We start from the raw sequence: 24,538 nt of genomic DNA on the forward strand, positions 1-24,538 counted from the left end.
ATTGTGCAATTAATAATATGAATTTTAAGTATGCCAGATATTTCGTAATTTCAAATATTTCTAAAAGAAGAGTAATTTTAACTGAACATATATATCGATTGTAATAAATTAATTTCTTTTTTATACATTTTAGCCTGAAATGTAATGGATCATAGACAAAATAAAATGAAATTCATTTACTTAAATCTTACCCTCCCACATTAAATTTTCCAGTCCCTTCATTAGTTTAAAAAGCTTTTACTTACTTCAATCAAAAGTATACTTGGTATCGACTATTTCTATTAAAAAAGGGTAATGTTGAGGAGGACGTCCCATTGCACGATCCGGAACAGTTTTAATCCACCCCAGCAAACTTTTTGTTTCAGTCGATCTCTACCTCCTTTACATTAGCGGGTTCATTTTGGCGGCTGAATGTCATACCTTCAATTCTACACTTATCATTCTCGACTCACCACATGTCCATACTGCCTTTAAACATTTCATAGCTGGTCAATTCTTTTGTGATGTTTACATTTAGAAGAATAATATCACCTCTGTTCTTTTAGATTATGCAGAATTTCGAAACCGATCTTGCTTTCAAGAGACAGTGACCATCTGCTGCCTACACACTTTTCTGTGGGGCACTAAGACAGCAATACAAAAAAAATTGTTACAGCCGGCACCTCATTTACTTGACAATGGCGGTGGAAGTAGTCATGGTGGGGAACTCATCGAAATTTAAAAATTTGACACATCCAGAACCCGATTAAAATTAATTGTTGGTTCTTATATATCTACTTATTTTCTACTGTAGGATACATAAAATTGTTCTCAGTTGTTTTGGAAATCAAGTAATGAGCAGCGGAATGGAAATGTCTTGGTTGGCGTCTTTCAAGAAGCTCTCACAGCACACGGACATAGATACCCTTGCTTTCTGTGTCACGCCATCTGCTTCTCCTACTGGCAAAAACCACACAACAGCCACTCTGTTTGTCCCGTGTCGAAAGCGCAGCAGCATATCCAGGGCACGTGATGTTTGAAACTGTCGCCATGCTGGTCCCAGAACAGTACAGGCAGTTGGCGCTTGTGTATTCTAACGGCACGTATGTTTCAATTGGCGCGAGTCCCTGTGGATGTCGAGGCACACTCCTGTCGGTTACGGTTTTTAGTGCCACAAATAACCCCAGGAGCCAATGGCCTTGCTGCAGTGGCAACACCAGTTCTCAACAGATCACCGAAATTAAGCGCTGTCGGGCTGGGCTAGCACTTGTATGGGTGACCATCCGGTCTGCCGAGTGCTATTGGCAAATGGGGTACACTCAGCCCTTGTGAGGCAAACTGAGGAGCTACTTGATTGAGTAGCGGCTCCGGTCTTGGAAACCGTCATACGATCAGCAGAGTGGTGTGCTGACCACATGCCACTCCATATCCCCATCCAGTGGCGCCAATGGGCTGAGGATGACACGGCGGAACCGTTGGGTCTTCATGGCCTGTTTGGGAGGGGTTTAGTTTAGTTTTTGATATCCCCAGGAAGTAACATCACACATGTTAACGCCTTCTCACATCATATCACTTGTTTCATTTATCGTTTTTAATTGTATTTTCCATATTTTTGTATGTTCGATTTATTTTCATGCCTTCTTTCTGCAGACAGCTGGAATGGAATAACTCAAAGAGCTCTTTAGCCTCCCCATCTACTGTTCTCTATATCCTGCAGACCAGTGGCTGATGCCCAGGCACAATAATTGAACTATATGTAGTACATAAAGTGCTGTTGCCTTTGAAATTTATTAGTGATTGTTGTTATGTATTCTAAATCTGCCAACCCGTCATTGTCACATCAGTCCAGCATAACTGTCGACTCTTGTATGTACCTTTCATCTCTGCTTTATTTCGGTGCATGCGGTCGATTCAGATGCCGGGCTATTGCTGTGGGGACCTCTGGAGAAGCATAGTATAAACTGATTAGAGCAATGGTAAGTCATCTATCTTAGCTGAACCACTGTTTTTGTCGGCAATGTGTATCCCATTGTGTGTGTGTGTGTGTGTGTGTGTGTGTGTGTGTGTGTGTGTGTGTGTGTGTGTGTGTGTGCGCGCGCGCACACAATTCCTCAGCACTACTGTCTGTGGTAAGCTGTCCTCCAGCCTCCAGGTGAAATACTGTCCTAACCATTGCCTCTCTGTGCAGACCGCCAGCAACTGCAGATGGCAGGACCACCCCCGCTACTGAGCTGCACAGCAACCGTGGCTGGACTTCGGTCACAGCTGCACCACCCACGACTCTGCACTCCACACTCTGGCCTGATGGCAGCACCGCCTCTACTCTGCAGTGAGTTCCATCACTACATGTGCTCTTTTTCCACATCCATAGTACAGCTTACAGCGGCATAAGTTAGGAAAGCAAATATCGTTTTATTGTACACACATCAAAAAAAGTTTTGCATCAGCTCGGTTCCGAGAGTTCCAGAATCTGTGCAGTCAATTAGAATATAAATCAACATAGGCGCCATTTCCGCCCTTTTTATTGCTCATGAAAACCACACATTGCATGTTGTACCACCATACAGCGAGACCTTCAGAGGTGGTGGTCCACACTACTGTACACACCGGTACCTCTAATACCCAGTAGCACATCCTCTTGCATTGATGCATGCCTGTACTTGTCGTGGCATACTATCCAAAAGTTCATCAACGTACTGATCATCAACATTGTCTGTCTCCTCACCAGCGATTCGGCGTAGATCCATCAGAGTGGTTAGTGGGTCACGTCGTCCATAAATAACCCTTTTCAGTATATCCCAGGTATGCTCGATAGGGTTCACATCTCGAGAACATGCTGGCCCCTCTAGTTGAGTGATGTCGTTATCCTGAAGGAAGCCATTCACAGGATGTGCAAGATGGCGGCGCGAGTTGTCGTCCACAAAGACGAATGCCTCGCCAATACACTGTCAATGTGGTTGCACTATTGGTCGAAGGATGGCATTCACATATCGTACAGCCACTACGGGGCCATCCATGAGCACCAGCTGCATACGTCGGCCCCACATAATGCCACCCCAAAACAGAAGGGAACCGCCTTGCTGCACTCGCTGGACAGTGTGTCTAACACTTTCAGCCTGACCAGGTTGCCTCCAAACACTTCTCTGACAGTTGTTTGGTTGAAGGCATATGCAGCACTCATCGGTGAAGAGAACATAATGCCAATCCTGAGCAGTCCATTCGGCACGTTGTTGGGCCCATCTGTACCTCGCTGCATTGTGTCATGGTTGCAAGGATGGACCTCGCCATGGAGCTTATGTGCACAGTTTGAGTCGTAACAAGATGTTCTGTAGCTGCACGAAAAGCATTATTCAACATGGTGGCGTTGCTGTCAGGGTTCTTCCGAGCCATAATCCGTAGGCAGAGGTCATCCACTGCAGTAGTAGCCCTTGGCCACCCTGAGTGAGGCATATCATCGACAGTTCATGTCTCTCTGTTTCTCCCCCATTTTCAAACAACATCGTTTCGGTTCTCTCTGAGATACCTGGACACTTCCATTCTTGAGAGCCCGTCCTGGCACAAAATAATAATAGAGATGCGATCGAACCCCGCTATTGTTTTTCTAGGTGTGGTTGAACTACAGACAACACAAGCCGTGTACCTCCTTCCTGGTGGGATGACTGGAACTGATGGGCTGTCGTACCCCCTCCATCTAATAGGCGCTGCTCATGCATTGTTGTTTACATCTTTGGGCAGGTTTAGTGACGTCTCTGAACAGTCAAAGGGACTGTGCCTGTGATACAATATCCACAGTCAACGTCTATCTTCAGGAGTTCTGGGCGCTGGGGTGATGGAAAACTTTTTTTTTGATGTGTGTATTTGGTAATATCCTCATAACGTACCTTGTTATTCACCAGCAGAGTTCCCCTTGTCTGCATCTGAAGTCTCACACTTACTCGTACACCCACTAGCTTGCTCCTGCCTAGTCATAAGCTTGTAGCTGCAGTTAGAGCTTCAGCCTCATGTACTTATCTCTACGCTGTACTGCAGGACAATAATGGCTGTGGTTGCAACAGGAAATGTCGAGATGTACTACTCAAGAAGACGAGAACGATGAGAGCATACACCACACTTCGAAGATGCCTGCAGAGTGTGACTACAGTGTCGTGCGCAGCCATTATCCTCTGTAGATCTGACAAATGCTTCCACGTTCTGTGGAGCCGAATATCTTGAACATCAGTCAATGTCAGTTGTTAATGTTAGAACTCTAACCAAAGATGTACTGTCTTTGACAAAGCACGAAATGAGAACATTTAAGTTGCACCCTTGAGGTAAAATATTTAACTAACACATCTCACTCGCTCCACCAAAATCGTCCAAAGTTCCTTTTAAGTACCACGCCACTTAATTGTGTGTTTTAAGTGAATCTATGTACATGAATCTCTTGTCGAGCCTTGTTCAATAGTCTGGGTTTTCTAAGATTGGCCTCTCAATATACAAACACTTTCCTGTCGTTTCTTGTTGACAATATCACCTTATTCCCAAGAATTAGCAGTTTTCACTCAGTTAATACAAGGCAGAAATCCAATCTCCATTTGGGTCGCAATTCCTTAACTCTCTTGTAGAAAGATGTATAGTATACTGCTGCATCCATTTTCAGTGAGCTACCACAAGAATTCAAAAATCTTAGCAATAATCCACAAGCTTTCAAATCTAAACTGAAGTTTTTTCACATGCGTCACTCCTTCTATTCTGTCGATAAGTCTTTGAAAAATTAAGCTGATCCCTGTGTTATGTTGTTGATTGCGTTTACATGAACTTATGACTTGTCTTTTTTTTGTTCATAAACACTTTATTTTGTCTGCTATCACTTTTATGTTGTAGTTTCATGTACTGACACGTTCCTTGACCTTTGAGACTGGCTCCTCAATTTGGTACTACGAAACTAGATGTGTAAAATAAAAAAATTAAAGAAGTTTCTCCTGGTCACAGTGTTAAACAGAATACACTCACTCCTTTGGATTAAACACTGACCTAAGACACTTTCCTGCATTTACTTTAATTATGAAACTTGAGAGATTAGCTCAGTCAAAGTTCGATCAAATCATTGCACTATTTGGAACCAGTCCAAACAGAAATTAGTTCTCACTTCACTATTCAGTTCAAAATACACAACTGGAGGACACTTTTCAATGAATTACTTTAGTTTAAAATTTAAGTTGTGAGCACAACACATACTGAAAACTCTATCTTTTTGAAGTTGGTAGAAATTCCATTATACACACTGCATCAATTCAGAGTAAAAACTACTTGACAATTAACACTATCTTAAGGGTTTTTCCCATTCAGTTGTTGCCAGTTTGAGATCGTCAGGTTAGTGCACCCGTTGTCTGATTTTATGTATTCAGTAGCAAGTGAAAGTTTATCTATAGTCAGAGTCTACGTTCAGAACAGTCAGAGCTTGGATTTATCATTGTCATATTTCTGTGAACTACACGATTTTGAAATTTTTAGTGTGTCGAGACGAAGTTCGATTTGTGTACCAGACTTCTTTGACACTGGCCGTGATTTCATTAGCAAGAGAAAAATTACCAGCAGTCACTACTGTATAACTTCATAAACATGTCAGCTTCCATTTCTTACTGTGTTAAACTTCTATTCTTGCCAATTAACACGAATCGAAAATATCTAATTTCTGTTGAAAGAATGGTCGATCTGATTACAACACATGTCCAGTGTTTCGAGGTACGATTTAATCACTACTGAAACATCTGGGCACCTCACTGCCACTCATAAATATACTGTAAAACTTAGTAAACCAATCCTTTCGATCATTAGGGGTTAATTCGATGGTGGTGGTGGTGGTTAGTGTTTAACGTCCCGTCGACAACGAGGTCATTAGAGACGGAGCGCAAGCTCGGGTTAGGGAAGGATTGGGAAGGAAATCGGCCGTGCCCTTTCAAAGGAACCATCCCGGCATTTGCCTGAAACGATTTAGGGAAATCACGGAAAACCTAAATCAGGATGGCCGGAGACGGGATTGAACCGTCGTCCTCCCGAATGCGAGTCCAGTGTGCTAACCACTGCGCCACCTCGCTCGGTAGGGTTAATTCGATGTGTTTAGCTCACAACTATGAGTCTTCATTACACAACATACTCTAAGTAATCAAAAGTACATGGACACCTCAAAAAACATACGTTTTTCACAGTATGTGCTTTGTGCTGAGACTTACTGCCAGGTACTCCCTATCAGCGACCTCAGCAGTCATTAGACATCGTGAGAGAGCAGAATGGGGCGCTGTGCGGAACTTCGAACGTGGTCAGGTGATTGGGCATCACTTGCGTCATACGTCTGTACGCGAGATTTCCACACTCCTAAACATCCCTAGGTCCACAGTTTCCGATGTGATAGTGAAGTGGAAACGGCAAGGGACACGGACAGCACAAAAGTGTATAGGCTGACTTCTTCTGTTGACTGACAGAGACCGCCGACAGTTCAAGAGGAACTTAATGTGTCATAGGCAGACATCTATCCAGACCATCACACAAGAATTCCGAACTGCATCAGGATCCACTTCAAGTACTATGACAGTTAGGCGGGAGGTGAGAAAACTTGGATTTCATGGTCGAGCGGCTGCTCATAAACCACAAATCACACTGGCAACCCCAAACGACGCCTCACTTGGTGTAAGGAGCGTAAAAACTGGATGATTGATCAGTGGAAAAACTTGTGTCGAGTGACAAATCACGGTACACAATGTGGTGATCCGATGGCAGGGTGTGAGTATGGCGAATGCCCGGTGAACATCATCTGCCAGCGTGTGTAGTGCCAACAGTAAAATTCGGAGGTGGTGGTGTTACGGTGTGGTAGTGTTTTTCATCGAGGGGGCTTGCACCCTTTGTTGTTTTGCGTGGCACTATACCACCAGTCCTACATTGATGTTCTAAGCAAATTTTTGCTTCCCTCTATTGAAGAGCAATTCGGTGATGGCAACTGCATCTATCAACACGATCGAGCACCTGTTAATAATGCACGGCCTGTGGCGGGGTGGTTACACGACAATAACATCCCTATAGTGGAATGGCCTGCACAGAGTCCTGACCTGAATCCTATAAAACACCTTTGCGATGTTTTGGAACCTCTTCTCAGTGCAGCACTCCGTGAAGAATTGGCTGTCATTCCCCAAGAAACCTTCCAGCACTGGATTGAACGTATGCCTGTGAGAGTGGAAGCTCTCATCAGGGTTAAGGGTGGACCATCACCGTATTGAATTCCAGCATTACCGATGGAGGGTGCCTCAAACTTGTAAGTCATTTTCAGCCTGTTGTCCGAATGCTATTGATCACATAGTGTACATGACGAATAAGGCGTGACGTGGAGGACTTTAGAACACGAGGAAGAAAATGACTAAATGCAGTTCGTAGAAACTCTACATCCCACAACTTTTTCATATTACAGTATCTTTCTGCGCATTAAACGACTCGATGCAAATGCACAGCTACATCTGCCGCCATATTCTAGTGCGACTTTTACTTTTAAAAGTATACTATCTATTAATTTCTTATACGTTAAACACCACTTGTAAACCAAGTCAAGATTTGAAGAGATCCTGTTTATCCACTACATGTCCAGTTTCTCGTGGAGAAAAATACTTGCCGCACATAGCGGCTGCGCAGTTTGAGGCACTAAGTCACGGAATGCATGGCCTCTCCCTCCAGAGGTTCGAGTCCTTCCCCAGGCATGGATGTGTGTATTGTTCTTAGCACAAGTTAGCTTTAAGTTGTGTGTAAGTCTAGGGACAGACGATATCAGCAGTTTGGTCCCTTAGGAATTCAGAAACATTTGAATATTTGAAAAATACTTACAGTGGGCACCTATTTCTTGACAACAGCCGAATAGCACTCACTCAGGAACTCGTGGAAGCTGAACTACTTCAGACAGATAACAATGGCTCTGAGCACTATGCGACTTAACTTCTGAGGTCATCAGTCGCCTAGAACTTAGAACTAATTAAACCTAACTAACCTAAGGACATCACACACATCCATGCCCGAGGCAGGATTCGAACCTGCGACCGTAGCGGTCGCTCGGCTCCAGACTGTAGCACCTAGAACCGCACGGCCACTGCGGCCAGCTCAGACAGATAACAGCTCATTAAAATTAAGCATTAGATGTTACATATCTACTTCAATTACACAAAAATCATTTCTAATATTGTAGGATATACACTATGTGATCGAAAGTATCCAGACACATGGCTGAAAATGATTTACAATTTCGTGGCGTCCTCCATCGGTAATGCTGGAATTCTGTATGGTGTTGGCCCACCCTTAGCCTTGATGACAGCTACCACTCTCGCATGCATACCTTCACTCAGGTGCTGGAATGTTTCTTGGGGAATGGCAGCCCATTCTTCACGGAGTGCTGCACTGAGGAGAGGTACCAACATCGGTCGGTGAGGCCTGGCATGAAGTCGGCGTTCCAAAACATCCCAAAGGTGTGCTATAGGATTTAGGTCAGGACCATGTGCAGGCCAGTCCATTACAATGATGCTATTGTCGAGTAACCACTCTGCCACAGGCTGTGCACTATGAACAGTTGCTCAATCATGTTGAAAGATGCTATCGCCAACCCCAAATTGCTCTTCAACAGTGGGAAGCAAGAAGGTGCTTAAAGCATCAATGTAGTCCTGTGCTGTGATAGTGCCATGCAAAACAACAATGGGTGAAAGTCCCCTCCATGAAAAACACGACGACACCAACACAACCGCCTCCAAATTTTACTGTTGGCACTACACATGCAGGCAGATTACGTTCACCTGGTATTTGCCATACCCACACCCTTCCATCGGACCACCACATTGTGTACCATGATTCTTCACTCCACACAACATTTTTCCACTGTTCAATCCTCCATTGTTTACGCTCCTTACACCAAGCGAGGCGTCGTTTGGCGTTTACTGGCGTGATGTGATGAGCAGCCGCTCGACCGTGAAATCCAAGTTTCCTCACCAGCCACCTGTCATAGAACTTGCAGTGGACCCTGATGCAGTTTGGAATTTCTGTGTGATGGTCTGGACAGATGACTGCCTACTACACATTAAGACCCTCTGCAAGAGTCAGCAGTCTCTATCAGTCAACAGACGAGGTCGGCCTCTACGTTTTTGAGGTGTATGTATCTCTTCACGTTTCCACTTCACTACCACATGGGAAACAGTGGACCTAGGTTCAAAAATGGCTCTGAGCACTATGGGACTCAACTGCTGTGGTCATAAGTCCCCTAGAACTTAGAACTACTTAAACCTAACTTACCTAAGGACGGCATACAACACCCAGCCATCACGAGGCAGAGAAAATCCCTGACCCCGCCGGGAATCGAACCCGGTAACCCGGGCGTGGGAAGCGAGAACGCTGCCGCACGACCACAAGATGCGGGCACAGTGGACCTAGGGATGCTTAGGAGTGTGGATGTATGATACAAGTACAGATGTATGATACAAGTGACACCCAATCACCTGACCACGTACGAAGTCCGTGAGTTCCGCAGAGCACCGCATTCTACTCTCTCACGATGTCTAATGACGGCTGAGGTCGCTGATATGCAGTAGCTGGCAGTAGGTGGCAGCACAATACCGCTAATATGAAAAAAAGTATGATTTTGCGGGTGTCCGGATACTTTTGATGACATTGTGTATATACTGGGTCTCAGTTTCCAGAATGAGAATCTTACTCTGCAGCGGAGTGTGCGCTGATATGGAACTTCCTGGCAGATTAAAACTGTGTGCCCGACCGAGACTCGAACTCTGGACCTTTGCCTTTCGCGGGTAAGTGCTCTACCAACTGAGCTACCGAAGCACGACTCACGTCCGGTACCCACAGCTTTACTTCTGCCAGTACCTCGTCTCCTACCTTCCAAACTTTACAGAAGCTCTCCTGCGAAACTTGCAGAACTAGCACTCCTGAAAGAAAGGATATTGCGGAGACATGGCTTAGCCACAGCCTGGGGGATGTTTCCAGAATGAGATTTTCACTCTGCGGCGGAGTGTGCGCTGATATGGGTCTCAGTTTGTTTGTTTGAAAAGCGAGTAGCTAGCGGTGAGATGGAAATGACGTCTTGGCTGACATCAGCCTGGTCGACATGGGCGTGATGGCGCGTTTTCAAGCAGCTTCTGTTGCGCGCAAACAAAGAGGTCACTTCTATTTTCTGTTGTGAGATCCGCCTCGCCCAGCGGCACCATTTACGTAAGCACCAGCCTCTTTGTCGTACAGTCACTGTAGCACGTTATTCCTGGCACATTTGCCGTTTCATGTTTTTCCCATCCAATCCCAAGACAGAATTCGCACCATTACATTTGTTTTCTAACGGAATACAGATGTCACTGACCATTTTTTGGGCCATCAGTAGGGGCAGAAAGTGAGGTCGCACATTCTGCCACCCTCTCAAAACATCGAATCAGCGATACCACACTGAAGTGACTAAAGTCATGGGATATTCCCTAATACCATATCAGAGCTCTTTTTGCCCAGCGTAGTGTACCAACTCGACGTGGCACCGACTCAGCAAGTCGTTAGAAGTCCCCTGCTGAAACACATTGACACCGGTGTGTCAGACCCACCATACTTGCTCCAGACACTGCGAGAGGGCTGTACAAGCAATGATCACACGCACGGCACAGCGGACACACCAGGAACTGCGGTGTTGGCCGTCGAATGGCGCTAGCTGCGCAGCATTTGTGCACCGCCGCCGTCAGTGTCAGCCAGTTTGCCGTGGCATACGGAGCTCCATCGCAGTCTTTAACACTGGTAGCATGCCGCGACAGCGTGGACGTGAACCGTATGTGCAGTTGACGGACTTTGAGCGAGGGCGTATAGTGGGCATGCGGGAGGCCGGGTGGACGTACCGCCGAATTGCTCAACACGTGGGGCGTGAGGTCTGCACAGTACATCGATGTTGTCGCCAGTGGTCGGCGGAAGGTGCACGTGCCCATCGACCTGGGACCGGACCGCAGCGACGCACGGATGCACGCCAAGACCGTAGGATCCTACGCAGTGCCGTAGGGGACCGCACCGCCACTTCCCAGCAAATTAGGGACACTGTTGCTCCTGGGGTATCGGCGAGGACCATTCGCAACCGTCTCCATGAAGCTGGGCTACGGTCCCGCACACCGTTAGGACGTCTTCTGCTCACGCCCCAACATCGTGCAGCCCGCCTCCAGTGGTGTCGCGACAGGCGTGAATGGAGGGACAAATGGAGACTTGTCGTCTTCAGCGATGAGAGTCGCTTCTGCCTTGGTGCCAATGATGGTCGTATGCGTGTTTGGCGCCGTGCAGGTGAGCGCCACAATCAGGACTGCATACGACTGAGGCACACAGGGCCAACACCCGGCATCACGGTGTGGGGAGCGATCTCCTACACTGGCCGTACACCACTGGTGATCGTCGAGGGGACACTGAATAGTGCACGGTACATCCAAACCGTCATCGAACCCATCGTTCTACCATTCCTAGACCGGCAAGGGAACTTGCTGTTCCAACAGGACAATGCACGTCCGCATGTATCCCGTGCCACCCAACGTGCTCTAGAAGGTGTAAGTCAACTACCGTGGCCAGCAAGATCTCCGGATCTGTCCCCCATTGAGCATGTTTGGGACTGGATGAAGCGTCGTCTCACGCGGTCTGCACGTCCAGCACGAACGCTGGTCCAACTGAGGCGCCAGGTGGAAATGGCATGGCAAGTCGTTTCACAGGACTACATCCAGCATCTCTACGATCGTCTCCATGGGAGAATAGCAGCCTGCATTGCTGCGAAAGGTGGATATACACTGTACTAGTGCCGACATTGTGCATGCTCTGTTGCCTGTGTCTATGTGCCTGTGGTTCTGTCAGTGTGATCATGTGATGTATCTGACCCCAGGAATGTGTCAATAAAGTTTCCCCTTCCTGGGACAATGAATTCACGGTGTTCTTATTTCAATTTCCAGGAGTGTATATGTAACATATTGCTCATACATAGGAAGAGAAATCCACTACTATACAGCTACACTGTTGATTACAAACAGCTGGAGACAGCGTCTACCGTAAAATATCTGCGTGTAACTATCCAGAGCGACCTTAAGTTGAATGACCATATAGAAAATATAGAGGGAAAATCAGACGCCAGACTCAGATTCATCGGAAGAATCTTAGGGAAATGAAACTCATCCGTGAAAGAAATGGCTTACAAGGCGCTTGTTAGCCTGATTCTCGAGTATTGTTCATCTATATGGAATCCCTATCTGATAGGACTAATAGGAGAGACAGAAGATCCAACGAAGAGCGGCGCATTTAGTCACGGGGTAGTTTAGCTGACTACAGAGCGTTACAGAGATGCTAAACGATCTCCACTGGCAGACGTTACAAGAGAGGCGTCGTGCATCATGGAGATATTTACTATTGAAATTTAGGGACAGCACATTTCAGGAGGAGTCTGACAACATATTACTTCCTCCCACATACATCTCGCGTATTGACCATGAGAAAAAAATTCGATAAATTATAGCCAATACAGAGGCTTACAGATAATCATTCTTCCCACGCACTATTCGCAAGTGGAACACGGTTGGAGGGATCAGAGAGTGGTACCGAAAGTACCCTCCGCCACGCACCATTAGGTGGCTTGCGGAGTATAAGGTAGATGTATACACAGAGTAACACAAAGAGATTTTTAGCACCTCTGTGTCCCATCTGTTCCTCTTTCAATCTGACTCCAGAAATGTGAGCTACAAACACTGATAATTGCAGCCCCACGCAATGTGCGACAATAAAGCAACGAGGTTGATGTGAAAAAAAATGTTGCTTACCGTTTTAGTCAAGTTTAGTGTTGTCTCCTTCAAAGCAGTTGCTATCTGATTGCACACACTTTTTCCAACGTTTCTGCCACTGATGGTAACATTTCTTGAACTCATCTTCTGTAATATCCTCCAAAAACCTCGCCACACCTTTTTGGACATCTTGTGCAGTTCGAAAATGGTGTCCCTTGACTGCTGTTTTGACTCTTGGAAATAGAGAAAAGTCGCTTGGAGAGATATCTGGTGAATAAGGTGGCTGCGGTAGTACTGAAATTTGTTTTGAGGCTAAAAATTTCTGTACTGACAGAGCAGTCTCGGATGGCACATTATTGTGATGCAGAAACCAATTATCTGCAATATTGGCACTGACACGAAGAACTCTTTTACAAAGTCTTTCTAAAATTTCTTTGTAGTAATATCGTTTAGCTGTTTGTCCAGGAGGCACCCACTCTTTATGATCAATTCCCTTCGAATCAAAGAAGCACACAAGCATGCATTTTGCTTTTCACTTTGACATGCGAGCTTTTTTAGGTCTGGGTGATCTCTTTGAGCACCATTGCGAACTTTGGCGTTTTGTCACTATATCGTACTGAAAAAAAAAACAAGTTTCATCGCGATAACAAATCTGAACTGATTTCCGTTTCCTCTAACAGATCGACTGCCACATTTTTCCGTGTTTCTTGCTGTTGTGATGTGAGATTGGGTCACATGGCTCTGAGCACTATGGGACTTAACTTCTGAGGCCATCAGTCTTCTAGAACTTAGAACTATTTAAACCTAACTAACCTAAGGACATCACACACATCCATGCCCGAGGCAGGATTCGAACCTGCGACCGGAGCGGTCGCGCGGTTCCAAACTGTAGCGCCTAGAACCGCTCGGCCACTCATCAGGCCGGCCGGCGTTGTGAGATTTTTTGGGACCATTTTTGCACAAATCTTTCTCATACCAAGATCTTCAGTTATTATTCGACGAACCGTTTCTCGATTGATGTTCAGTCCTTCTGCAATATTTTCATTTTCATGGATAATCTTCGATCACATCGTACGAGTTCACGCACCCTGGCCAAGTTGACATCCGTCCGTGAGGTTGATGGTCGTCCACTGCGGTCTTCATCTTCAACATTCGTTCTGCTTTCACCAAACATTTTATACCAACGAAAAACTTGAGCTCTTGACATAACCTCCTCTCCGAAAGCCTTCTGAAGCCTACCGTAAGTTGTCGTCGCGTTTTCACCCAGTTTAACACAAAAAGAAATGGCATACCGTTGCGTAATACTATGCGGTTCCATTTCTGTGACGAGAAACTCAAACACGTGTAAAATTTTTACAACAACTCACGACTGAGCAACTGCATCGATGTGCCACTTGGACTAGAAGCAGCTTATAGACCAAGGTCAAAGATATTGGGCCTACGCAATACTGCAGAGTTGCCATATCTTGCAAGTAAAATCAATCTCATTACTTTATTGTCGCACCTCGTATGTTAAAAGGATATTGCCGTTTCAATTTCTGTGTGATTTTCGTTGTTATGTATTCAAACTAAACTGTCCAATCCCTCCAGCATAACTATTGAAACTTGTATGTACCTTCCAGCTGTGCTTTATTATGTACAAACTGTTGTTTGGTCTGCTAAGCTACTTGTATGAGGGGCTCAGGAGACCGAAATTGTAAAATGATGTGGTCAACAGTAAGTCATTTGTCTAAGCATGCACATTACTGTTGTTGACTATGTGTGTTCTATTATCTGCGTGTAGACAGTCCCCCGGCAGTTACTGCCTGCAAAAGGCTGCCCTCTGGCCCGCGTGTGAACGCACTTTTTCACGCAGCTTCTCCCACACAGCACACCAGCCACCACAGACAGCTCAGTCGCCCCCACCACTCAGCTGCAGAGCAACCATGGCGACCACAGCCGGGCTTCCGCCTCAGCTGCCACGCCCACAGCTGCCAGCCCGACTCCCTCAACCGATAGCGCCGCCATCACTCTGCTGAGGTGAGTTTTGTCACGACATGTGCCCTTTCTTCACATTCATAGAACAACTCATGTGGGTTTTGAACCAAGTGTTATGCCCAGAAAGACAGATGTCTTATTGTATTTTTTAATGATACACTCCTGGAAATTGAAATAAGAACACCGTGAATTCATTGTCCCAAGAAGGGGAAACTTTATTGACACATTCCTGGGGTCAGATACATCACATGATCACACTGACAGAACCACAGGCACATAGACACAGGCAACAGAGCATGCACAATGTCGGCACTAGTACAGTGTATATCCACCTTTCGCAGCAATGCAGGCTGCTATTCTCCCATGGAGACGATCGTAGAGATGCTGGATGTAGTCCTGTGGAACGGCTTGCCATGCCATTTCCACCTGGCGCCTCAGTTGGACCAGCGTTCGTGCTGGACGTGCAGACCGCGTGAGACGACGCTTCATCCAGTCCCAAACATGCTCAATGGGGGACAGATCCGGAGATCTTGCTGGCCAGGGTAGTTGACTTACACCTTCTAGAGCACGTTGGGTGGCACGGGATACATGCGGACGTGCATTGTCCTGTTGGAACAGCAAGTTCCCTTGCCTGTCTAGGAATGGTAGAACGATGGGTTCGATGACGGTTTGGATGTACCGTGCACTATTCAGTGTCCCCTCGACGATCACCAGTGGTGTACGGCCAGTGTAGGAGATCGCTCCCCACACCATGATGCAGGGTGTTGGCCCTGTGTGCCTCGGTCGTATGCAGTCCTGATTGTGGCGATCACCTGCACGGCGCCAAACACGCATACGACCATCATTGGCACCGAGGCAGAAGCGACTCTCATCGCTGAAGACGACACGTCTCCATTCGTCCCTCCATTCACGCCTGTCGCGACACCACTGGAGGCGGGCTGCACGATGTTGGGGCGTGAGCGGAAGACAGCCTAACGGTGTGCGGGACCGTAGCCCAGCTTCATGGAGACGGTTGCGAATGGTCCTCGCCGATACCCCAGGAGCAACAGTGTCCCTAATTTGCTGGGAAGTGGCGGTGCGGTCCCCTACGGCACTGCGTAGGATCCTACGGTCTTGGCGTGCATCCGTGTGTCGCTGCGGTCCGGTCCCAGGTCGACGGGCACGTGCACCTTCCGCCGACCACTGGCGACAACATCGATGTACTGTGGAGACCTCACGCCCCACGTGTTGAGCAATTCGGCGGTACGTCCACCCGGCCTCCCGCATGCCCACTATACGCCCTCGCTCAAAGTCCGTCAACTGCACATACGGTTCACGTCCACGCTGTCGCGGCATGCTACCAGTGTTAAAGACTGCGATGGAGCTCCGTATGCCACGGCAAACTGGCTGACACTGGCGGCGGCGGTGCACAAATGCTGCGCAGCTAGCGCCATTCGACGGCCAACACAGTGGTTCCTGGTGTGTCCACTGTGCCGTGCGTGTGATCATTGCTTGTACAGCCCTCTCGCAGTGTCCGGAGCAAGTATGGTGGGTCTGACACACCGGTGTCAATGTGTGCTTTTTTCCATTTCCAGGAGTGTATATACGCTGTAGAGACAAAGAAACTGGTACACCTGCCCAATATTATCGAGCACGCATAAGTGCCACAAATCGATGTGGCCTGGACTTGACTGTGTCTGAAGTAGTGTCGGAAGGAACTGACATCATGAATTGCGCAGGGCTGTGCATAAATCCGTAAGAGTATGAGGGGGTGGAGATCTCTTCTGAACAGCATGTTGCCAGGCATCCCAAATATGCTCAATTATATTCATGCCTGGGGATTTTGGTGGCCAGTGGAAGTGTTTAATTTATACTGAGTGTTCCTGGAGCCACTCTGTCGCAATTCTGGACATGTCGGGTGTCACATTGTCCTCCTGTAATTTCCCAAGTCCATCGGATGCACAGTGGGTGTGAATGGATGCAGATGATCAGAAGTACATGACACCTGTCAGAGCTGTATCTAGATGTATCAGCGGTCCCACGTCAACCCAACAGGACATGCCCCACACCATTACACAGCCTCCACCAGCTTGAACAATTCCCTGCTGACATGCAGGGTCCATGGAGTCATAAGGTTGTCTCCATACCCTCACAAGTCCATCCACCTGATACAATTTTAAACAAGACTCATCTGATGAGGTAACACATTTACAGTCATCATAAGTCCAATGTCAGTGTTGACGGGCCCAGGCAATGCGTAAAGCTTTGTCGTGCAGTCATCAAGGTTACAGGAGTGGGTCTTAGGCTCCAAAAGCCCATATCAATGATGTTTCATTGAATATTTCGCACATTGACATTTGTTGATGGCCCACCATTTAAATCTGCAGAAATATGCGGAACGGGTGCACATCAGTCACGTTGAACAATTCTCTTCAGTCGTTGTTGGTCCCATTCTTGCAGGATCTTTTTCTAGCCCCAGAGATGTCGGAGATTTGACGTTTTACCAGATTCCTGATATTCACATTACGCTCGTGAAATGGTCGTACAGGAAAATCCCCACTTCATCGCTACCTCAGGGATGCTATGTCCCATTGCTTGAACGCCGACTATAACACCACCTTCAAACCCTCTTAAATCTTGAGAACCTGCCATTGTAGTAGCAGTAACAGATGTAACAAGTGCGCCAGACACTTGTTGCCCTACATAGGCATTGGCGACTGCAACGCCATATTCTGCCTGCTTACATAATTCTGTATGTGAATAAAAATACCTGCACCAGTTTCTTTGGCGCTTCAGTGTAGTTACCAGGAAAATTTATTCCTTTCATAAAATTTGACATTCAAATAGGTGTGTGAATTACATTCAGATCAGAATGGGTATGATTTAATAAACGCTGATACATAGGAAATATGCTATAGGCTGTACTCATGTGGGTCCGCTGCATCGTATATCTCATATAAGGATGTTGAATGTTATGCTATGAGACCAAGATGTTGCTGTGTTCGATTATATAGTTTACTAAAATAGGCCAGTATTGATGTGGCTGCCATCTTCAAGTCATGTGTGGAAAGTACATAATTTGGTAGCGTATTTCAAATTTTGCAGTAGACAATACATATTATCGAATTTTGATTTGCTATGTACTTCAGGTGGCCTTGATATCTGCATGACATCAATGTATCACTCGCTGTTGCCAAACTATGGAAGTTTGCTCCTTCGATATTGATGGAGCTGTAGTGTGCGTTTAACTTTTCCTGGAGCAGTATATAACTGTTCCAGCAAAAGTTTAACAGCTACAGTAGCTCCATCAACATCAAACAAGCAAGCTTATACAGTAGCATGACAGAAACTGCGACATCAACCTCTTATAGATATCAAGACCACCTGGTGTACATAGCAAATCAGAATTCTATAATATGTTGTATTATCCATTCCAAAATTTGAAATTTTTAATCAAACTCCAAATTACACACTTGCCACAGATAACCTGACGATGGCACTACACCAAAAGAAGACCATTGTAATAAACAATATAATCGGACACAGCAACATCTTGATCTCATTATATATATATATATATATATATATATATATATATATATATATATATATATAATCTGTGTGTGTGTGTGTGTGTGTGTGTGTGCTACAAATATAAATTCTTTTACTAAAATATTGACTGTATTGGTTTGTTGGACACCATTTCTGGTTTGAGTAATAACAGATAGCTGGAAGTAGAGGGACAGAACGATTGATTGATGTTAGGAACCTTTACTTTTCTTATAAATGCATTTAAAAATCGAAGACACTCCAAAAATTAATATAATTCAACACGCAAGAATTCGATTAACCTTATTTACATCTGCCAGGTCACTCATGGTTCACATATCGAATGTTTGTGCAAAATTTTGAGAGTTTGTCTTCAAAATACGATATGTATGACATGTGTACAATGTTTAGTTAATGTGCAATAAGTAATTGAAATAAAGCATCATCTTTTCCCTAGTATCGGTGTGTTTCCACCGAGTCAAATTCTTCCATACAACATCAGTCTTTCTTCTTGGTTCTTGCTTCTCCTGCCAATAATAACGCTCTGATACATATTTGCTTTAGTGCTTGCAGACCAACGCAGTGCAATAAAATGCCACTTATAACAAACTCACCTTAATGACTTGCAGGGACAATGTTAAAAGGTAGACAGTTCCACAGTAATCCACAAGGGTACTTCATTGGAATCACGATAAGCACTATAAATAGTTTACTATGACACAACGACTAATGCCTGCCTCCAACATCAGAAACACTTCGAATGCTCATTGGCATTGAAAATCCCTTGGGACATAATCACAACTTGGGTACGTAATCCACAGTGCATGTTCCAATCCAGTTGCTGCCAAACATGGACAGTCTTACATCCATGGTGCCATGGTAACTGATGTCAAGTGCACCATCTCACCACCGTCATCGCCTCAATGCACACCTCGCGCGCCACCTCATGTGCACTCCTGCCAGCGAAAAGCCCCGTCCTCTGTCAGTGTGGGACACGTCCTGATGCCCACCATAGATGAAGTGGTGAGCCATGAGTGGCACGAGTGCCGACATGTCACAGACTCCCCCTCCCCCCAGTAAAATTCAGCCGGATCTGAAAATTCTCCTTCCTTATCCCTTGGTATCTGTCTTAATCGGAGAGAGATGGGCCCTTAGCTCTTGACCAGTGTGCAGTTCTTGTAGCAGCACTGTTATAACTTCGCCCAAGCAGGCGTTGGAAGGACCAATGGTTACCGACCGGCCGCCGTGTCATCCTTAGCCCACAAGCGTCACTGGATATGGATATGGAGGGGCATGTGGTCAGCACACTGCTCTCCTGGCTGTATGTCAGTTTGTGAGACCGGAGCCGCTACTTCTCAATCGAGTAGCTCCTCAGTTTGCCCCTCAAGGACTGAGTGCACCTCGCTTGCTAACAGTGCTTGACAGACCAGATGGTTACCCATCCGAGTGCTAGCCCAGCCTGACAGTGCTTAACTTTGGTGATCTGGCTGGAACTGGTGGTACCACTGCAGCAAGGCCGTTGGCATATATGTTATAAGGGTAAGATAATCCTAGAGTAAGAATGGTCCCCTACACCGGGTTAACAAATTCTTAGTAATACTATCAGCTGACTTAATATTCCCGTGAAAATTCTTAACGTGGACCTCATCTCCAACTTGTTAAGAATTGCGTTCCTTATTTAAGTGTATTGCCTGGATGTTCTTCCTGGTTGTCCTCTACTGATTCACAACTTGCTGTGGAGTCTTTCCTTTAGGCAACAGGTCCTCTAATGCCCACAAATTGCACAGTGGAGTTGCCACCTCGTACCCAACAGGCACCTAGGACAGTGTTGACTTATGTGTTTCACAGAATGCTGTATTGAGTGCCATAGCCCCAATTATCACAGTGAACGATCCCAGTTGCTCTGGCCCTTGTGATGACACGCAATCAATGTAGATCTAATATTATGATTGAGGCATTCAGCAAAAGAAGGGTTTGGGGTAATGTGAAGTTGTGGAAATATGTTTTTACCCCATCCCTGTCCGCCCCGGTAGCTGAGTGGTCAGCGTGACAGACTGTCAATCCTAAGGGCCCGGGTTCGATTCCCGACTGGGTCGGAAATTTTCTCCGCTCAGGGACTGGGTGTTGTGTCATCATCATTTCATCCCCATCGACGCGCAGGTCGCCGAAGTGGCGTCAAATCGAAAGACCTGCACCAGGCGAACGGTCTACCCGACGGGAGGCCCTAGCCACACGACATTTCCATTTTTACCCCATCCCTAAAGAGAACTACACAAATGCCTCAACCGATAGACTGGCCAGGATGGGGGCAATGACTTCATTTATTGGATTGGAACCTGTCCTGACAATCACTAAGGATATGGTCAAACTAGAACTATGTAACTGGCTTAGGAAGCAGCACGTAGAATATTGGACCAAGATCCATAAACAAAAATATGGTAAGGTAATGACGCCCAAGCCATGTTTTAAAAGAAGCTCTGTAATCCTGGGATTCAACAGGAAAGAGATCAAACTCATGACTGGACTTGTGACCGCTCATGTGAATTTCAAAAAACACCTACACACAATGGGTATAACGGAAGAAGACCCTAAGTGTAGGATTTTTGATGAGGGTGAAGAAATTGCATCACATTTAATTTTCGAGTACATGGCATTGGAGAGTAAAAGATACACAATCTTCGGGAAAACTAGACCTGAAGAAATTATGTCTAACAAAAAACTGGTAAAGGGACTCCTTGCACTATTTAAGGGCACTAGTTGGCTTTACTAGTTATACAGAGAGCGATACCACACAAGAAACTCGGTTTTGATGCAGGTAGTGACGGGTTAGACCAAAGTTGTTTTGGCTTCCCTGTCAAAATCAAATCAAAACGCCTCAGCCTTGCATTATCGGTGACCATTGACTGTGGCGGCCCGAAAGTTCTAAAAATACTGGACTAAATTCTGGGTAATTGCTCAGGTCGTCGCACCTCTGATTGACAGCAATCACATAAATCTAGTACACGCATCAGTACACACGAAAATGTATCTATTCCCCTTCTTAGACCTTGGTAACGGGCCAGCAAAATCGATATACATTTGGTGGGAAGCTTTCTTTGTGGGTTTAGATGCGAATTTACCAACCCTGTTATCCTGAGCTGGCTTGGTCATAGCACATACCTGACAGCTGGCTACCCTCCCATCCACTTTCGGTAACAAGGACTGTCGGATTTTTTCCTGCGTCTTGTAGACACCTAAATGCCCTCCTACTGGGAATTCATGAAAATATTTAAACAACAAAGGCACATAAATCTTTTGCTCTTGTCCCCATCATGGACGGCTAAATTACTTTCTGAATTCCCACCCACATCTCCATCATTTTTTTTTATACCATTCTTTAATCGCCACAATATAATCCTGTATTTCCTTCACCTGTTGTGCGTCAACACCGACCAAGTCGTTCAGGCTATCAATATAATGATCTAAGTGGGCCTATACTGACACTCTCCTACTATCCTGAATAATTTCTACGATTTCTATCAATGCATCACAAATGGCAGCAGGGAGAAACTTATCTCATCAGGTGTGGTAACTTTATGTACCATCTGACGATGGCTGTGCTGACATATTTGTTCAGTGAACTTCTGTACCGTACCCCATCACTCTAGCCCATGTCGCTCCAATTCGTGAAGTAACTCACCTCGCCTCTGACAAGCCGGATCCTTGACAACACCAGACATTGTGGAAAATACAAATTAATTAAAATCCACTACTTAACTTTAAGAATGCACTACTTACCAAAAATTTAATAGGAGGCTGGAAGAGCGGGACGACTCATTTAGCGTTAGCGGATCTGTACCTTTCATATACATGTATTTAAGAAAAACAGAGACAATCGAAAAATTAGTAAAAATTCAACTCACAATAGTCTCTGAAATCATTCATTAACAAAAGTTACCCACAATTTTAGAAGAAACACCAGTAAACTCATCTGCACTAAACAACAGACTTGCAGACATCAGACTCTGATACAATACGCAAACGTAAATTAAGAAAATATTCCAATTATTAAGAATAAACTGGAATTTCATGAAAAATCACCAGCTGGCGATAAGAAAATTTACTCAAAGCCCTCCTTGGCAACAACACATTGCAACAAAATGCCACCTGTAACAATTTTGAGTTAAGAACTTGCAGGGAGAATGTTGGAAGGTAGTCAATTCCACAAAAATCCACAAGGCCAGTTCGTTGGAAGCACGATAAGCATTATAAATGGTTTACTATGACATCGTGACCAGTGCCAATCTCCGATATCAGGAACACTTAGCATTCCCAGTGGAATTCTCTATCACCTTGGACATAATCACAACTTGAGCACATAATCCACAAGATCTGTTCCAACATAGTTACTGTCAGACATGACCCTGGGTCGAATGTACAAATAAAACCCTCATATGGTATAGGCTGACAAAAAAGTTTACTCACTGTGACAGATAATCATGGAAGACACAACACTTATTCTGAAATTATGTCAAGAATAGGTGCCTGAGAAGTATTTGCCACATTTGATGCATAAAAGTAATGTGAATCATGTGACGCATGAAGATGTGCATGTTAACAACCAGCCACAAGACGGTGCCACTGAAGAATAAGCAGACAGATCAAAGTGGAGATCACTTTCTAAAAAAGATGGCAACCTGTCAATGTTAGATGACACAGCAACATGTATATCCATAAATGCAGCGAGTAACGTTCAGTGGAGTGTGACCAGGAAATGGCTTAAATTGTGTAGCACATACTAAAATATAAAGTAGTAGAACCTTTACAGAGAAAGGAACATTACATAAAATAAAAACCTGTAGAGGAATAGAATCAGAAATATGACATGGGAAGGAAAGAACTTTTTAAGGTACATCAATATAGAGAGTGAAAAAATGTTGCCGCAGACAACCACAGCAGTTTATAAACAACTGAAAAACGTGATAAATGTACAAGCAGAGGAAGAAGTAAAAGTGTTAGAGCAGAAAATAAAACAAAGTAGGACAATATGTGAAATACAAAGCTAAAAATTTATCAGTGAAGACAAGACAACTGTTTAGAAATAGCACATAGGTATATAAATACGAAAAACGACGTACAAGGTAAAGAAAATGAAGATTTCCTTCTTTGATTTGCAGTTGCCTGATGTGGGGACATATAAAAGAACTTACATAAAAAAAAATCAGCGCCTAACTAAGGCTAAATACAATTAATGGTGTTGGAAAAAGAACTCCCTAGTTTTAAATATAAATTTAATGGGGAAATCAATGAAAAATTACATCAATAAGTATATATCATGAAAGAGAATTCCATAAAGTTTTATTTAATGTTAGCAGGCTTCAACGTGGGATACATTTGCTGCCCTACCCACATCAAGACGATATTCCACTTCTCGCCACGTATTGACCAACATTTCAGGTGTAACTCCCTCCGCCTTGACGATTCTTTCCAGTAAGTGATTGATGTCCATGATCGTTTCACTGTACACAACATTTGTTATGTTGCTCCAAAAGAAAAGGTCCAGTGGGGTTAAGTCCGGGCTTCGTGGTACCGAAGGCATTGGGCCAGCCCTACCTATCCTATCCACCTTCCTGGATAGCGAGCACCAAGAGCCGCATACACACGGTTACTGTAATGAGGTGGGGCGCCATCTTCTTGGAAAAACACAAGCCCCTTTTCCGCCTCAGTATAGTCCATTTGGGAAAGACGTGCTCTGTCAATATGTCACAGTGAACGCCTGGACTGAACTGAGGGAACAGAGGAGAAAATAGCAGTGGTGCCATCTTAAGATCAAACAGACCTGCCAACTGCAGGGGAGCCAAACTTGGAGAGTTGATGAATCAAACAGCACAAACTGGTGTATGTCTTTGTACAGATTCTAGGACACATTTAAACTAGGAAATTCTTTTTCAAACACACTGTACTTTAAACATAAACTGTACACAGTCATAAGTAAAATTACAAACTCTGAAAAACTGTCTTTTAGACCGTAGAATAATATACAATTTTTTACAGGAAGTAGAAACCAACAAAAACTAAATACTTGATGATGACACAGTACATAATGTAAGCGACAAGAATGGGAAAACAATTCCATTTGGTGATGGAGTAAACTGCAAAACATCAGCATTACTTAAAAATCGAAAAGATGCAGTGGCATGGCCAAAGGACCTGTTGTTAGTGCATATTTTTTTGCGCCTGAGCTCTCATTAGGGGAACATTTTAACTGCGTGTTCATAAAGTTGTGTAGAAGCCAA

At 45.0% G+C, this 24,538-nt stretch overlaps 1 protein-coding gene across 1 annotated transcript in view; it reads left to right on the plus strand.

Annotated features, from left to right (window-relative positions):
- Nucleotides 1-24,538, plus strand: part of LOC126108773 (receptor-interacting serine/threonine-protein kinase 4-like) — a 52,421-nt gene that overhangs the window by 21,452 nt on the left and 6,431 nt on the right. The window contains exons 7-8 of the mRNA XM_049914124.1: nucleotides 2,168-2,308; nucleotides 14,628-14,777. Of these exons, the coding sequence (XP_049770081.1) occupies nucleotides 2,168-2,308; nucleotides 14,628-14,777 (291 nt within the window). The remainder of the gene's footprint in view (nucleotides 1-2,167; nucleotides 2,309-14,627; nucleotides 14,778-24,538) is intronic.

This window comes from Schistocerca cancellata, chromosome 11 (genome assembly GCF_023864275.1).
Source record: "Schistocerca cancellata isolate TAMUIC-IGC-003103 chromosome 11, iqSchCanc2.1, whole genome shotgun sequence".
Lineage (NCBI taxonomy): Eukaryota > Metazoa > Arthropoda > Insecta > Orthoptera > Acrididae > Schistocerca > Schistocerca cancellata.